Raw genomic sequence first — 17,690 nt, forward strand, 5'->3', positions numbered from 1 at the left:
TCCCCATATTTTTTTTGTGCCACTGTTGTACTCATAGACATGGCAGTCTCCTGTAGTCTGCAGGAGTCACAGCTGCAGAAGACCGCTGAGGCTCGCCGTCCCTCCCCCATCCCAGCAGCCTTACAGTACTCTGAAAGCTAGCCTGCAAGAAGAAGCTCCCTGCTCAGCACCAGCTGATTTCTTCATCCCCTGTGACCAAGGGTGTGGTGTCTTCAGAAGTAGGCATTACCATTAAGTTCTGGTGGGCGGCCAAAAGCACTGACAATAATCTTCATTATTTGTGGGTCTCTGGGACACCCCAACCAACGCTTGAGGAAGTATCCACATGTGGCACTGGACTTTTCCATTTGTCAACTATGACTTGTGGGAGGAGCACTGTCATCTTTTCAGGATAACTCCAACTCTTCTATATGCTACAGTTACAAATGCATACATCCTTTATTCAGCAATTCAACTTCTAGGGATTTATTTTTATTTGTATATTTATCTATATATGGAATGGTTATGTGTCCTAGGTTTTTCAGGGTGGGCTATCAGGAACAGGTAAAGTATACCTATTTTGTTTTTTGTTCGAGATGGACCTTACTATGCAGCCCAACCTGGCCTCAAGGCCATAATCCTCCTGCCTTAGCTAGGTAAGTGCAGGAATTACAGGTATCGACCACCACATCCAGCAACTTAAGAGCACTTAAAGCAAAGAGGTTAAATAAGTTATAATGTATCTATAAATGGGACATCATACTGCTATCATTAAAAGAAAAAACTCTATTTGTTGAGGGAACAAACTTCAAGGTAAGTTGCAGTAAGACTGCAAGCCATTGTGGGTTACTGTACATAAATAATATCATATTGTTGAAAGTTATCAGATTTTTTTTTATTTGTTTTTTTCAAGACAGGGTTTCTCTGTATATCCCTGGCTGTCCTGGAACTCACTTTGTAGACCAGGCTGGCCTCGAACTCAGAAATCTGCCTGCCTCTACCTTCCAGAGTGCTGGGATTACAGGCGTGCGCCACCACCGCCCTGCTCAGATTAAGTATCTAATAATAGGACTAGAGAGATGACTCAGTGCTCTAAGAGAACTTCCAGCGGATCTGAGTTCAGTTCCCAGCACCCACACAGCAGCTTACAACCATCAGTAGTAACTCCAGCCCCAGGGGATCCAATGCTGCCTTCTCTCCTCTACAGGCATGTCTCCTCATAGACGTATGCAGGCAAAACACCCCCCCACACACACACAAGAACAATACTAAAGGGAAAAGATCTAATAACATTTGTGTGGACGGAGAACTGGGTGTCTGGAGAATGGCAAGGGAGAGACATCTGCCTCAAAAAGATTTTTGAATAATTTTAAAAACATGAATCTATTATTAAAAAACTTCCCTGCCCTGAGATTATCAGGAGCTCAAGGACCTTGTGTCTCTTGGCTTTGATCTAGTGTCTTCTAGGGACACATCCAGGCTTGTGTTCTCTGCCTTCAGAGTTTCCTAGCAGCAAATGAGCTCCAGTTTTTCTTTTTCTTGCTAAAAAATGTTTTTACCCTTTTCCTCCTTGCATTCTGAGTCTACTAAATTGATGGCCAGATGTATGCGTGGTTCCACATCCTCACTTAAGAGTACATTGGGCATAAGCTATCTCTTATTGATTCTTAGAATTGAGAAGTATTCCCAGCCCAGCTAAGGTATTCAAGCATCCAACCCAGAGCACTGTGAGTCTTCTCTCTAAACTGAAGTATCCTGTGGCCAGATTGCACCCGTCAAGGCCATGTCATACTGGATGCCCATGGAATGTATTCCATGCATCCCTCATTTCTGTGGTGCTGGGGGTAGAACTCTCACAGTCTTGTGCATGGCACGCTAGCACTGTGCCCCGAGCTTCCCTAAACAAGGTCTTGTTATGAAGCACAGGCTGGCCTCTAACTCAAAATCATCCTACTTGAGCCTTTCAGACACTAGGAGCACAGGCTGCTCTGTGCCCAGCCCCCCCACCCCCATCCCACTTGTCTAGTTCTTTACCTGTTCATTTTCTTGTGTGCTTTTCATGTATTTATTTTGGTGCTGGGTTTGAGTTAGCCTTTGTTTGCTAACATGTACTCTATTGTTAAGCTAGACCTCAGTCAGGACTTTCCATTAGGGTTCACTCTTATGTCCCCTATTTAAGCTTATATTGTATAAACTACACACTGTGCTTCACTTATTTAATTAATATATCTTGGTATGAACTTACTTAGGTTAACATTAAAAACAATGCCAGATTCCTCTGTATATATTTAATTGCGCCCTCATGATGGAAACTGCAGTTGTTTCCACCCTCTAGCTATGGCATGTCACAATAAATTACCTAGGAGAGATATGTCTCTACATAAGGCATTTATCTGTAGGATAAAGTTTAGAATTGTTTGGTCAAAGAATTGTACATTGAAAAATTGAAAACAATTTTATTACATTTTATTTGTCTGTATATGCATATGTGCACAGTTGTGGAATATATCAATGTTAAAGAACACTTTATTCTACCATGTGAGTCTTGGGAACTGAACTCAGATCCTTAGGTTTGGTGGTGGCTTCCTTTACCTGCTGAGCCCTCTTGCTGGCCCTTTCACATTTAAAATTTTGAAAGTTTCACGTTGTTATTCTTAGGGATTTAGTAGTTCGTAGAATAGAAGGTCACCCAGGCTTTTAAAAGCCTTCCAATGAGGGCTAGAGAGATGGGTCAGTGCTTAAGAATGTTTGATGCTCTTCCAACAAAGCAAAGTTCAGTTTCCAGTACCCCTGTCAGGTGGTTCAGAGCAATCTGAACCACAGCTTCAGGGGATCTTACGACCTCTTCTGGCCCTCCTGGCAGATCTCTGAGTTCCAGGACAGCCTGGTCTACAGAGTGAGTTTCAGAACAGTCAAGGATACACAGAGAGACCCTGTCTTGAAAATAAACAAATAAAAAATAATTTTTTAAAGAATTCTTTTTTGTTGTTTTTTGTTTTGTTTTATTTATTTATTTATTTATTTTTGAGACAGGGTTTCTCTGTATAGTCCTGGCTGTCCTGGAACTCACTCTGTAGACCAGGCTGGCCTCGAACTCAGAAATCCACCTGCTTCTGCCTCTCAAGTGCTGGGATTAAAGGCTTGCACCACCACTGCCTGGCTAAAAAAAATCTTAAAAAGAAAAAAAAAACCCAACAATAACAATAAAAACAAAGGTGTGATACTTCATGCTTGTAATCCTATCACATATAAATAATCCTTTCTCTATAAAGGAAAGATAAAAGCATCCTGTAGTATAAAATCAAATATTGATTGAGGGTGAATACAAATTAATTTTAGTGGACTGGAGTCTTTTTCTGCTGAAGCTGGCTATGGTCCCAGGAGAAATACTGGTGCACTAGAGTAACGAAGTATGGCTACCACAGGGTAGCAGGTAAAGCTTGTGTGCCCACTGCTGTCAGGCAGGCCCTGCTGACAGCTGTACCGTGCTCACCGCTTTTGTCTTTTTTCTAGAACCTTAGCATCCCGAGCCATTTTGGATTTGTAGCCCTCAAGGCTAAGCTGGTTGGAGTTCATCATGTCCAAGTTAAAAAGCTCAGAGTCAGTCCGGGTGGTGGTTCGCTGTCGGCCCATGAATGGCAAAGAAAAGGCTGCATCTTATGACAAGGTGGTCGATGTGGATGTGAAGCTGGGGCAGGTGTCTGTGAAGAACCCCAAAGGCACATCCCACGAGATGCCCAAGACCTTCACCTTTGATGCTGTGTATGACTGGAACGCCAAGCAGTTTGAACTCTATGATGAGACGTTCCGGCCACTTGTGGACTCTGTTCTACAGGGTTTCAATGGCACAATTTTTGCCTACGGACAAACAGGAACTGGGAAAACCTATACCATGGAGGGAGTCCGTGGTGACCCTGAAAAAAGAGGGGTCATCCCCAACTCCTTTGATCACATCTTCACCCACATCTCTCGATCACAGAATCAGCAGTACCTGGTCAGGGCATCTTACCTAGAGATCTATCAGGAAGAGATCCGAGACTTGCTTTCAAAGGATCAGACCAAAAGGCTGGAGCTCAAAGAGAGACCGGATACTGGAGTCTACGTGAAGGATTTGTCTTCTTTTGTCACCAAGAGTGTGAAGGAGATAGAACATGTAATGAATGTGGGAAACCAGAACCGGTCTGTCGGTGCTACCAACATGAACGAGCACAGCTCAAGGTCACATGCAATCTTTGTCATCACCATCGAATGCAGCGAGGTGGGCCTGGATGGGGAGAACCACATCCGGGTCGGAAAACTGAACCTTGTAGATCTTGCTGGCAGTGAGCGGCAAGCCAAGACTGGAGCTCAAGGGGAAAGACTGAAAGAAGCCACCAAGATCAACCTGTCCCTCTCGGCCTTGGGTAATGTTATCTCTGCCCTGGTGGATGGCAAAAGTACCCATATTCCATACAGAGACTCAAAGCTGACCAGGCTTCTCCAAGATTCCCTTGGTGGCAATGCCAAAACTGTGATGGTAGCCAATGTGGGGCCTGCCTCTTACAATGTAGAAGAGACCCTGACCACTCTGAGATACGCCAACCGTGCCAAAAACATTAAGAACAAGCCGAGGGTCAATGAGGACCCAAAGGACGCTCTGCTTCGAGAGTTCCAAGAAGAAATTGCTCGGCTCAAGGCCCAGCTGGAAAAACGTTCCATTGGCAGGAGGAAGAGGCGAGAGAAGCGGAGGGAAGGTGGTGGCAGTGGTGGGGGTGGGGAAGAGGAGGAGGAGGAGGGAGAAGAGGGTGAGGAGGAAGGGGATGATAAGGATGATTACTGGCGGGAACAGCAAGAAAAACTGGAGATTGAGAAGCGGGCCATTGTAGAGGACCACAGCTTGGTTGCAGAGGAGAAGATGAGGCTGCTGAAGGAGAAGGAGAAAAAGATGGAGGACCTGCGGCGGGAGAAGGATGCTGCAGAGATGCTGGGTGCCAAAATCAAGGTACTGTGCCCTTCCGCAGGCCCTTCCCCTTTCAGTTCCTTTTCTCTGATCAAAAATATTATTCAGTAAGGCATTGGCATGGTGACAAACACCTTTAATTCCCATATCCTGGAGGCAGAGGCAGGTGGATCTCTTGTGAGGCCTTTGTAGTAAGTTCAGGGCAGCCAGCTACAGAATGAGACCCCCCTGTCCCCAATAAAAGTCAAAACCAAGTTATATGTATGATAATTGTATCATTATCATCATCAATTGTATCATCAATTATAAAAGTGTATGTGCACTTTATGAAGACCAGCAATAAAAGCAATACCCAGGCATTGTTGCTTCTAGTAAGGATTAGGACAGCTCTCTCTTCTACCACCACCTCCTCCTCTTTTTCTTCCTCCTCCTTTCTTCTTCTCCTCCTCCTTCTTCCTCCTCCTCCTCCCTTCTTTCTCTATTTTTCTTTCTCTTTAAGAACATGTGTAATTTTTAGTCTTGCCTTGAGTCACAGCAATGCTCCTGTTTCAGCCTACTCAGCAATAGAGTACTATGCCCAGCAGGGTTTTTTAAGGGCTGGGTGTCATGTAGCCCAGGATAGCCTTGAACTTGATAGTAGCAAGAATGAGCACAGACATGTGCCACCATGCATGTTTTATGTGGTGCTGGGTATCACAGCCCTAAGTGCATGTGGGGTAAACACTGCCAGTTGCCTCAGCCTCAGCTGCCGTGTCCTTAGATGCTCCCCTCCCCCACGGGCAGTCCTGGAAAGCCAGTGTTCGTTGTTCCCTTGCTTGTCTAGTTTCCCATGGGCTCCAGGGGCTACTGCTGTTTGCTTTTCCTCACCAAAGTTCTGTCCCTCAGAACCTCCGCTGACACCTGTTGTGTGGTTGTGTTCATCACTTTCTTTTCTTTTCTTTCTTTTTTTTTTTTTTTTTTTTTTTTTTGGTTTTTTGGAATTGGTTTTTTTGAGACAGAGTTTCTCTGTATAGCCCTGGCTGTCCTGGAATTCACTCTGTAGACCAGGCTGGCTTCAAACTCAGAAATCTGCCTGTCTCTGCCTCCCACAGTGCTGGGATTAAAGGTCCCAGCTGAAGTTTCTTAAGAGCAAGGCAATGGACATTTTGGTTTCTGAACTTTTGTTCCCTTGGCTTTGTCTCCAGGTACATATTGAAGGCTCTCAGTCCCTGTAGCCTGCCCAGAGCTGCCTTCTAAACACCCAGGCCCCATAGCTTTCTGCCTCCCACAGCCATCAACAACGGCGTCCACCTTCCTTACCTTAGCGAAGCTGGATTCCTAGTTGTCCTTACTCTTCTTCCCTGTCTTTTTTGGTCTCCTCAGTCCCAGGGCCTCTGGCTCTCACCTCCTCCGGCTCCCTCACCCATGCCCTGCTGCTCAGCAGCCTCCTGCCAGGGCTCCATCAGCTGCCCTCTTCCAGGAATTTCCCCTGCTGCAGGGGTGTGGTCTATGCTTGGCATACCTGTTGGTGCTCCCTGAGGCTCTCAGGACCAAGCCTGGTTTCCTCACAGGGATCTGAGAGGTCGCTCTTGTTCAGCCTCTATTGCTGTGTCAACTTCCTTATCCTACTCCCGGGCTAACAATGGGGTAGGAGTTTTTTCTTAGTAGATTTTTATTTTTACTTCAGCTTTTTGTGTAGTTGTCCCTTCAGACAGGAAGCTGTCCCCAACTTCTTCTGAAAGCTTGACTTCTCCCTTCAGTGTGCCTCTCCCATTAATTACTTAAACTTCCCTCCTCTTCCCTCCTGATAGCATCCCATAGCATCCGGTTAAAGCCTGTTTACTTGTCTGTGTCCCTCGGTGGACTCTGAGCCTACAGTCTTCACTGACAGCAATATCTCTGGTCTATAGTTCACCAGATATGTTAGTATGTCTAGAGTGGGATTAGTGCTGTGGTTGAACAACCCAATAAATGACTTGGTTAAAAAACAAAAACCCCAAATCCTGAAAAGCACATATGTTTCAAGCAGCCAGACCGTCAGTGTCGTGAGGTGAGGTCCCATCCTGCTATGGGCAGGGCACATTTATTTTCCTCCCGCAAGTTTTTTGCTTGTTTGTTTTGGGGGAGGTGTTTGTTTGTTTGTTTGTTTTGACAGGGTCTCAATATGTACCACAGACTGGCTGGTAACTTACTCCAGCCTCAGTGTTAGGAATGTTGGGACCACAAGCATGGACCATTATGCTTAGCCAGTCATGAGCCTGTCCTCTAGGTCTTCCTGTGAGGGGTTATGCTCTGAGAGACAACAGGATGGATTTGTTTTTGTTCCTCACTCAGGCCATGGAGAGTAAGCTGCTTGTTGGAGGAAAAAACATAGTAGATCATACAAACGAGCAGCAGAAGATCTTGGAACAGAAGCGCCAGGAGATCGCCGAGCAGGTAACTTTGCTTTCTTGTGTGGGGAGGAGGGCGAGCACTGACGCCAGGCCCCAGAGCAAACCCCTGTGGGATGAGAGCAGGTCCAGAGGGAACGGGCAGGAGCTGTCAGCCCATGGCCATGCTAGCCGGAGACCGACTGGGAGCATCCAGCCCACATTGTGTAGACATGGTCACTAGGGCAAGCTGATGAACTCTGTGCTATCGCTTAGAAACGTCGAGAAAGAGAAATCCAGCAGCAAATGGAGAGTCGAGATGAGGAGACCTTGGAACTGAAAGAGACTTATACCTCATTGCAGCAAGAGGTAGACATCAAGACCAAAAAGCTCAAAAAGGTAGGAGCCAGGTGCTGGGAGCCCTGGGGTAGGGGCTCCTTCTTTGGACAGCCTTTCCTCACCTGTGTCTCCCCTGCTTCCAGCTCTTTTCCAAGCTTCAGGCTGTGAAGGCCGAGATCCACGACCTCCAAGAAGAACACATCAAAGAGCGCCAGGAGCTGGAGCAGACGCAGAATGAGCTCACCCGCGAGCTGAAGCTCAAGTGAGTACCGGCCGCTCCCTGCCATCAGCCAGGCCCAGGAGTGACTGTCCTGAGGACAGGCCACCTGCTTGCCAGCACACCCTCTGCCACCTCACTGTCCCCTTCTTGGTCCTGACAAGGTCCCTTTTCATTTCAGCCGATTTCTATGAGGTCACCACACAATCTCCCCATCCTTCCCCCTTATCCTTTTGCCCCTTTGTTGTAAACTTTTTTTATTGCTCTAATGGACACCTGAGCACTCATCCACCAGAGTATTTTAAGACCATTCATTGTTCTCATGAAATCCGGGCCTTTTTTTTTTTTTTTTTTTTTGAGACACGGTTTCATGCATTCTAGTCTCAGATTTGTTGTATGGCCAAGGCTTGAACTCTGGATGCTGTCTGTGTGCCATCACCCATGTGCTGGACATCAAGTCCAAGGCCCTGTGCAAGCACTCCTGTTGAGCTGTGACTCCGGGCCCCTGAGCAATGTGTTTTTATGCTCTGTAGCTGATAGTGTGTCACAGCATGTCTGTCATCTCAGCGTTTGCAAAAGCCCAGCCCAGACTACACAGTGAGATCTTGTCTTAAAAATAAACAATGAAAAGCCAACTCTGTTGGTGATTTTACTGTTTCTAACAAGCCAACAAGATGGCTCTTTGGAGTCGTCTTTCTCTTTTTTCTGAGACAGTCTCATGGTGTAGTGCTGGCTGATCTAGAACTTACTAGGTAGACCAGATCAACTCACACCAGAGATCCTCCTGCCTTTGCCGTCCTCTGCTAGGATTAGATTCTTTTACTAATGAAGTTTCAAGTTTAGAACGGAGCGATTCACTTGCTACTCCTACAGAAGACCTAGTTCCCAGCATCCACACAGTAGTTTACAGCCATCTGGAACTCCAGTTCCAGGAAATCTGACACCCTCTTCTGGCTTCTGTGGGCACCACAATGGTGCCCAGATATATGCAGGCAAAACAAACAAACAAACAAACACACAAACCTCATGCACATAAAACAGTCTAAAAAACTTCAATGTGTATGGGGCTGCAGAGATAGCGCAGCAGCTAAGGGGCTTAGTGTGCAGCCCTGAGGACTTGTGTTTGATCCTTAGAGTGCACAGAAAGGTGGAAGGAGAGAATTTATTTCACAAAGTTGTTCTCTGACCTCCACATGGGCACAATTACACATATACATACACACAACACAGGAACAGACACACAAACACACACACACACACACACACACACGGAAACAGACACAATAGTAAGTAAATAATTTAAGATTTCACTGTAGCAGTCTTCTTTGTAAGCATATACTTCTAAAAAAAAGGTCAGAATAAGAACTGTCAAAATACTGATAATAGTCATTGCTGGATACTGGAATTATGAAAAATTATATTTCCTAATACATAAATAGAACCTTTGTAATCAGAAAAAAAAAATCACATTGTGAAAAATAAGTTTTGAAACACCAAACAAAAGAGAAAATGTCACATCCTCAAACAGTTTGAGGAAGCCATTTTCTCTGTTATAATCTCTTTTTTAAACATCTTTTAAATAACCTGTTCCTTAGCACCCTGTGATTCTGAGGCGTTTGTCCTGGGTCCTTCACAGAGTACCACCCTTTGGCATTATTTGTCCTAAGGTTTTGAAATAATAGAAGCAAATATAGACCAATCACAACCATAGTAGATAACTTTGTGGGTTCCTGTTTCCTGTTGAATATTTTTCTTTTTATTCCTGTAACTCACCATGTAGCCCAGGGTGATGTTGAATTCATGATGCTCCTGCCTCAGCCTCCAAGTGCTAGACTGCAGTGTGCACCCTGCCAGGCTGTTTGATGCTCGTCCTGACCCCTAGTCAGGTAGAAGCTCTTGTCAGGAATCATCCTTATGTTTTGTGTTCAATTCTTCGTACTAACTTGGACGATTAGAATGGACACTGTTCCAGCTTGGACAGCTAGTCATGGGTGGGAGAACTTTCATCCCTAACCTGCATTCAGCATTGTGGAAACCCATCTACTTTGGGTAGCAAATGTTTGTCCTAGGATGGCTTCTATGTCACCCTCCAGTCACCCTCCACCCCAAAACAAACTAACACACACACACACACCACATACACACACACAGACACAGACACACACCATACACACACACACACCACACAGACATACACACACCACACACAGACACACACACACACACACACTTTGTCCAGTCATATCCTTACTCTACTCATGCCTGAGTAGGAATGACCTTTCCATATTCCTGGGACGTTCACTTTGATTTATTTTGTTGTTGTGTTTGGAGAAAGAATTTCACTCTAGCCCAGGATGGCATTCTAGACTCAAGGGCACCTCCTATCTCAGCTTCCCAGGTAGCTGAGACTGTGTGCGTGTGTGCCGTTGCCTGGCTCTATGTGCAGTCCTCACCTGTAGTCACCTATGTGTATTCTTACAGGCATCTTATTATAGAAAACTTTATTCCCTTGGAAGAGAAGAATAAAATTATGAATAGATCCTTTTTTGATGATGAAGAAGACCATTGGAAATTACATCCTATAACCAGACTGGAGTAAGTCACTGTTGACCTGAAGTACACCTGCCTGTGGGGAAACAAAGACTGCTGTAAGGTGGCCTGGGGCACTGGGCAGTGGGGAGGGTGCACTGGGACCTGGAGCTGCCTGATGTGGCAGCTACAGGCCCCGGAGGTACAGGCTGGGTACTAATTATGACCTTAGGAACTGGGAGGCTTCCCTACCCTTGAACTAGTTAGGTATAGCATTTCCCATGATCTCCAGTTTTCCTGTCCCCTGCCAGGTGAAGTGTGCTAAGCCACAGGACAGAGGGATTATGTTGTATGTCGTCTGTCAGGGATGCAGGAGGAGTACTGGTAGCTATGTTTAGCTGCTGTCTGAGAACAAGACAGTCACTGGGGTCCCTTCCGGCTTGAAAGAAACGTGATGCCCACATCTGAATCAGATGGCACCTCAAGCATAAAGGCTAAGCAGTTACCATCAGGCTCTGTCAAGCCTTAGTCTCAGGAGTTCCTGCTTTGAATTCTTGGAGTATTCATCCCGTCCGCCTCGTCCTGGGCTGTGGGGCATAATCCAGCAGGGCCTCAACATTGTCATCTGTTTCCAGGAACCAGCAGATGATGAAGCGACCAGTCTCTGCCGTGGGGTACAAGAGACCTTTGAGCCAACATGCGCGGATGTCCATGATGATCCGGCCGGAGCCCCGCTACAGGGTGAGAAACTCTTCGTGGAGTTTAAAAAGCTGTTAAAATGGCATTCATTATTTTAATGTGTGCATGTATGGTTTTTTGGGGCAGGGTGGCATGCACGCACATGCCACAGCAAGTGTCAGAAGACAACTTGTGGACATTGGTTTTCTTCTTTTTCCACCATGTGGGTCCCAAGGATCAAACTCGAGTTGTCAGCCTTGGCAGCAAACACTTTGACCCACTGAGCCATCTCACCAGCCCCAGGGTTTATCTTTTTGTGGTTTTTTTTTTTTTTCTTCTAGAGAAATTTAGGTTTGAGAAGTCCTCAGACACCATCATGCCAAGTTGCAGGATTTATATCTGACTTTCCCAGAGATTTGAGGACATGTACACTAATCATAACAAATGATACATGACATAACAAGTGGATACTGAAAACCAAGCAGAAAGACAGGGCTTTGGGCTTTACTCCATAAAGTGCTTCTCGTTTGAGCAGGAGGACCTGGGTTCAAGCCCTAGAAACCACATAAAAATGCCAAGTGTGGTGACAGACACATCCTCACTGTGTGTGTGTGTGTGTGTGTGTGCTCATACACTAAACTTACATTGACAGACTTGGTAACACACACCTTTCCTCACAAGCCATTTTGCCAGCTCTGGAGGTGTGTCTTTGTAATGCCAACACTGGGGAAGTAGAGACACGAGGCTCCCTGGGTCTCGCTGGCCAGCCAGGTTAGCCCAATTGGTGAGCTCCAGGCCACTGAGAGACCGTGTCTTAATGGAGGTGGGCAGCTTTCCTGAGGGTGATGCCTGAGGCTGTTCTCTGGCCTCGGCAGGCATGTATACATACCTGTACCTGCATTGTCACACACAGTTAAAACAAGAAAGGTGAAGCAGAGTTAGGTTTAGAACCTCAGGACAAGGCTGGAGAGATGGCTCAGCGGTTAAGAGCACTGACTGCTCTTCTGAAGGCCCTGGCTCAAATCCCAGCAACCACATGGTGGCTCACAACCATCCACAATGAGATCCGATGTCCTCTTCTGGTGTGTCTGAAGACAGCCTCAGTATACTCATATGTAATAATAAATCTTTAAAAAAAAAAAAAAGAACCTCAGGACAAAGGAGGAGTGGGGAACAGGTACCCTGTCCTCCCTCAGAGGCCAGGAGACATGAGCAGTGAGAGATGCACTGGCATCTGTGTGAGAACTTAGAAAGATACACGTTTAGTGGTGGGATATGGGCCTTTGTTAGGGGACTGCTACTGTTATTTAGCACTGTGTTAGTTGCATGTCACTTAAAGTGACATATTGAGCACTGTTTAACAACCCTAAAATATCTTGCAATAAAACTCTGCAGATTTTCTATTTGCAAACACTTTGTGTGTTGGGCCTATACCTGAGGGCTGAGTGGGCGCTGCCAGGGTCTCTAGCCAGACCTGTTGTTTCGAGGGTCGGTGGATGGTCAGTGATGGGATGGGAGCCTTGTATGATTAAGTTATGAACGGTTTTACTATTCATGATGGTACACATCCGCAATCCAGCATGCAGGTGTGACTAAAGGCCAGCCTGATCTATATAACATGTTCAAGGCCATCCAAGGTTACAGATAAAAACCTTACCTCAACAACAATACCAAAAATAAAATCAAAAGTTTGTGCTAGAAGAGTATATATGAATTAAAAATCTGGTGTGTGACATACATGAGCGCTGAGCTACTACTACCTTCTGAGCAGTGAAAGTGTACTCAGCGGTGAAGTGTTCCTTCATTTTACTTAATTGGATTTTGCAACCTATATTATTTTTGTAATGAAGATTTTGACAGGATCACATTCTGTAGCTTAACCTGGCCTAGAACCTGTATGTAGCTCAGAATAGCTTCAGACTTAGGCAATCCTCCTGCTTCAGCCTCCCAGGCACAGGGAATACAGGTGTGAGCCATCATAGCAGGCTTCACTTAAAAATTATATATACCAAAAGATCCTCTCCTTTCAAGCCAGAGCCAGATGAGCCGGGTGCATCTCCTCCTGGTGCTTAGTCACTTAAAATAGAGAAAGAAAAAGCAAAAACTGCTTACTGTGGGGTTTACAGGGAGGAGGAAGGGTGGGGCCAGGCAGGGGCCTCAGAGGCTTATTTCTAGCAGTTTCAGACGGTGCAAAATTTGCCAGGTTTTTGTACCTGAGTCAAGAAAATGTATTTAAAGTGCACAAATGAAATGTGTCTTTCTAGCAAACAGGCATGACCAAAAGTGGGATTGAAAGTAGTAACTCTCAGTGTTTAGTAATCGGCCTGCTTCACTGGAAAACCACTGTGCACTGTGGGGATGGATTTTTAAAGCTGATGAATGGGGCTGCTGTGTCTCCGGAGCCTGGGGCTAGACTTCCTGGAGGCAGTAGACTGCAGCTGTGGCTCAAGGACATGCTCTCTCTGTCCACGAGTTGTCTTCAGAGTTAGGCAGGGCTCATTCACCAAACAGTGCTCTGGGATGGAGGCAGTTCACAAACCAATTAGGAAGCAGGGCCCCAAACTAGTCCTTCAAGTGGAGCTCCAGCGCACGCTTGCCATGCACTTGATTCCAGGGACACAGGTGCTGCTGCCTACAGACATCTGGAACACCTGTGTCAGCTCTAATGACTACAGACAGCTGGAACACCTGTGTCAGCTATAGTGACTACAGACAGCTGGAACACCTGTGTCAGCTATAGTGACTACAGACAGCTGGAACAGCTGTGTCAGCTATAGTGACTACAGACAGCTGAAACACCTGTGTCAGCTATAGTGACTACAGACAGCTGAAACACCTGTGTCAGCCATAGTGACCACAGACAGCTGGAACACCTGCGTCAGCTATAGTGACTACAGACAGCTGAAACACCTGCGTCAGCTATAGTGACCACAGACAGCTGGAACACCTGTGTCAGCTATAGTGACCACAGACATCTGGAACACCTGCGTCAGCTATAGTGACTACAGACAGCTGGAACACCTGCGTCAGCTATAGTGACTACAGACAGCTGGAACACCTGTGTCAGCTATAGTGACTACAGACAGCTGGAATACCTGTGTCAGCCATAGTGACTACAGACAGCTGAAACACCTGTGTCAGCCATAGTGACTACAGACAGCTGGAACACCTGTGTCAGCTATAGTGACTACAGACAGCTGGAACACCTGTGTCAGCTATAGTGACGACTGTTTGCTTCTTTGTATCTTTTCACATCTTGTGTGAGACTTGTTTATTGCAAAAAATAAAAGCAGAAAAATCAGGGTAGAAAATTAAAAGTCACCCATCTTGAGTATGATGAGTCACAGCTGGAAGGATGAGGCAGGAGGGCTGCCATGCGGTTCAGGCCACCCTGTATACATAAGATAGAAGGAGCTCTCTCTCTCTCTCTCTCTCACACACACACACACACACACACACACAAAGAGGCAGACAGACAGATGCCTAAAATAATCTATAAATAGCATAGAAAGAAAGCAAAATTGTTATGTGATAAAGATGAACATTATAAAATCATAAAAGTTCCAAGAAGATAACTAGCACTTACAATTTGCAAAGCCCAGAAACATGAAGCCAGACTGGATGAACTGAAGGGAGAAATGGACAGGTCAAATATAATTATTGGCAACTTCACTGCTACATTTTCAGTAATGGATAGAACGGCTCAACATGTAATTAACGATCTGATTAATATTAGACAATAGTAGATCTGACCAATATTAAAGACAAATTAAACCTAACAATCTGTAAAACACTTGTCTTCTTCACCTCCCAGATAATTTGAACATGCATTATCTTAAGTACACACCAGATGTTGTGTTCACACCAAAGAATTCAAAGTATAAGTTGTCTTACTCAGCCTTAATTATCAACCTGACACAGCCTAGAGTTATCTGAAAGGACAGTTTAGGTTGACAAACTGTCTAGATCAGATTGACCTATGGGCATGTCTGTCAGGAGTTATCTTGATTATCAGTTGATGCGGAGGGCCCAGCCCACTGTGGTAGCCATTATCCCTGGACTGTATAAGAAAGCTAGTTAAGTATGAACCAGGCGAGCTAGCTGGCCAGCAGTGTTTCTCCATGGTTCCCACTGTCCTCAAATGCTGTGTGTCTTAGTTAGGGTTTTTGTTCCTGCACAAACATCACGACCAAGAAGCAAGTTGGGGAGGAAAGGGTTTATTCAGCTTACACTTCTACATTGCTGTTCATCACCAAAGGAAGTCAGGACTGGAACTCAAGCAGGTCAGGAAGCAGCAGCTGATGCAGAGGCCATGGAAGGATGTTACTTACTGGCCTGCTTCCCCTGGCTTGCTCAGCTTGCTTTCTTATAGAACCCAAGACTATCAGCCCAGGGGTTGGCACCACCCACAAGGGGCCCTCTCCCATTGATCACTAGTTGAGAAAATCTTACAGCTGGATCTCATGGAGACACTTCCCAAACTGAAGCTCCCTTCTCTGCGGTAACTCTATCTTGTGTCAAGTTGACACACACCACCAGCCAGCTCACTGTGTTTCTTGATCAGTTAATACTTCATGGAAAAGCAAGCAGGCCTGCCTCAGGTTCCTACCTCAACTCTCTGCTTTGACGCCCCTCAGTGATGGACTATGATCTTAGTGTAATATGTCTTTCTCTGTCTGTCTCTGTTCCTCTCTGTGTCTCTCATCTCCCTTTCTCTCTGCTCACTCGGGCGCATTCATGCGTGTGTGTGTGTGTGTGTATAAAATCTCCTTCTACCCTATGTATACAAGGTGGCCTGAAACTCATTATAATACTAAATACTACTAAAGAATTTTACATAAATCCTGCTTCTCCAACCCAGGTTATTTTTGGTCATGGAATTTGTTACAATAGTAGAAGCTAGGACACATGTTCACACAAAAACTTGTATATGATGCATTATCAGTGCATTTTTTTTGTCCATTATTTAAAAGTCAGAACTAATCAAATGTCTGTCAACTGATGAATGCATGTGAACTGGGATACTTAGGCAGTAGTTTTTATTGGCCAGAACAAAGGGAACGAAGCATTGCCCTGGATTGTACCTGACTCACAAGCATAAGTGAGGGCTCTGAGTTTGAAGCTAGCCTCATCTACAGAGTGAGTTTCAGGATGGCCAGGGATACACAGAGAAACCATGAAAGAAAACAAAACAAAAAATACCCAAACCAAAAAAAAAAAAACAAAACAAAACAAAAAAAATCACTATAAGTCCTACCAGGGAAAAAATGTATAAGACATCTATTTTCTGAGATTTCGAAGATGGTTCAGTTGGTGAAGTGCTATCCATTCAACTGTGAGAACTTGAGTGCAAGGACTTACCCACATAAGAAGCTGGGAGCTGCAGCATGCACCTGCAGTCCTGATGCTGAGGTAGACAGGAGGGTCTTCAGGGTTTGCTGGCCAGCTCGTCTAGCTGACTTGGTAGCTTCAGGTTCACAAAGATACCCTGTCTCAAAAAAAAAAAAAAAAAAAAAAAAAAAAAAATCCGAAGTTGGGTATGGTGGTGCATTCCTCCAATCCCAGCCTCTGGGAGGCACAGGGAGTTGGAAGTGAGTTTGAAGTTAGCCTGGTCTACATAATGAGTTCCAGCTCAGCCAGGACTCTACAGTGAGACCCTGTGTGAGAAATAAAAAACAAGGGTGGAGAGATGGTTCAGTGGCTTGGAGCACTGGCTGCTCTTCTAGAGGACCTGGGTTCAATTCCCAGCACTTGCAGGACAGTTGATACCTGCCTGTGAGTCCAGTTCTAGGGGATCTGACACCCTCACACAGATATATATACAGGCAGAACACCAATGCACATTAATTAATTAGTTAATTTTAAAAACCCAAAAAAGTGAACATTAGAAGACACCTGACATTTGGCTTCCATACACATGTGTACAAACACAAATGTATATACACGCAACTCTGCCATACAAACATGGGCTCTATTAAAACATTTTTTCTATTCCATTTATTTGTGTGTATTTTGGCACATGTGTGTCATGACACATGTGTGCAGATCAGAAAACAACTGTGGGAGTCAAATCTCTTTCTACCATGTGGGCTCCAAGGACTGAGCTCAGTCCATCAGGCCTGGTAGTCGGCACCTCTAACTGCTGAGCCATCTTGCCAGCCCTCCCGGAGGCTCTCAATGGCAAATAGCTTGCAATTCTGTTCTCAGAGGATACCTGGCTCCCTTGAACTTGCTGAAGACTGCTGTGCTTCCACAGGCGGAGAACATCATGCTCTTGGAGTTAGATATGCCCAGCCGGACGACCAGAGACTATGAGGGCCCAGCCATCTCTCCCAAGGTTCAGGCTGCACTGGACGCAGCTCTGCAGGATGAAGATGAGATACAGGTGGATGCCTCATCCTTTGAAAGCCCTGCAAACAGAAAACCCAAGGCCAGGTGAGTGGCTTCTAGTGACCTGGGTTGGAGAGGACATTTGAGCTAGGTGTAATAGTGAATACTTTAATCCCAGCACCCAGGAAGGCATGGTCCTAGCCCCTGTTTATTTTGGCCTGTACTTGCTGAGCACCCCAAGTCCCTCCTTCCAGATTCCACGCTTTTTCTGGCAGGTGGGTTGGCCAGGCCCAGGGGGACATGTTAGTTTAATGGTTACAGTTCAAAGAAT

The 17,690-nt window shown here is 45.5% G+C and overlaps 1 protein-coding gene across 1 annotated transcript in view; it reads left to right on the forward strand.

Annotated features, from left to right (window-relative positions):
• Nucleotides 1-17,690, forward strand: part of Kif3b (kinesin family member 3B) — a 38,632-nt gene that overhangs the window by 20,468 nt on the left and 474 nt on the right. Inside the window, exons 2-8 of the mRNA XM_052183961.1 lie at nt 3,493-4,960; nt 7,232-7,333; nt 7,543-7,665; nt 7,749-7,867; nt 10,304-10,417; nt 10,987-11,092; nt 17,286-17,464. Of these exons, the coding sequence (XP_052039921.1) occupies nt 3,557-4,960; nt 7,232-7,333; nt 7,543-7,665; nt 7,749-7,867; nt 10,304-10,417; nt 10,987-11,092; nt 17,286-17,464 (2,147 nt within the window). The 5' untranslated portion in view covers nt 3,493-3,556. The remainder of the gene's footprint in view (nt 1-3,492; nt 4,961-7,231; nt 7,334-7,542; nt 7,666-7,748; nt 7,868-10,303; nt 10,418-10,986; nt 11,093-17,285; nt 17,465-17,690) is intronic.

Source organism: Apodemus sylvaticus, chromosome 5, assembly GCF_947179515.1.
Source record: "Apodemus sylvaticus chromosome 5, mApoSyl1.1, whole genome shotgun sequence".
Classification (NCBI taxonomy): domain Eukaryota; kingdom Metazoa; phylum Chordata; class Mammalia; order Rodentia; family Muridae; genus Apodemus; species Apodemus sylvaticus.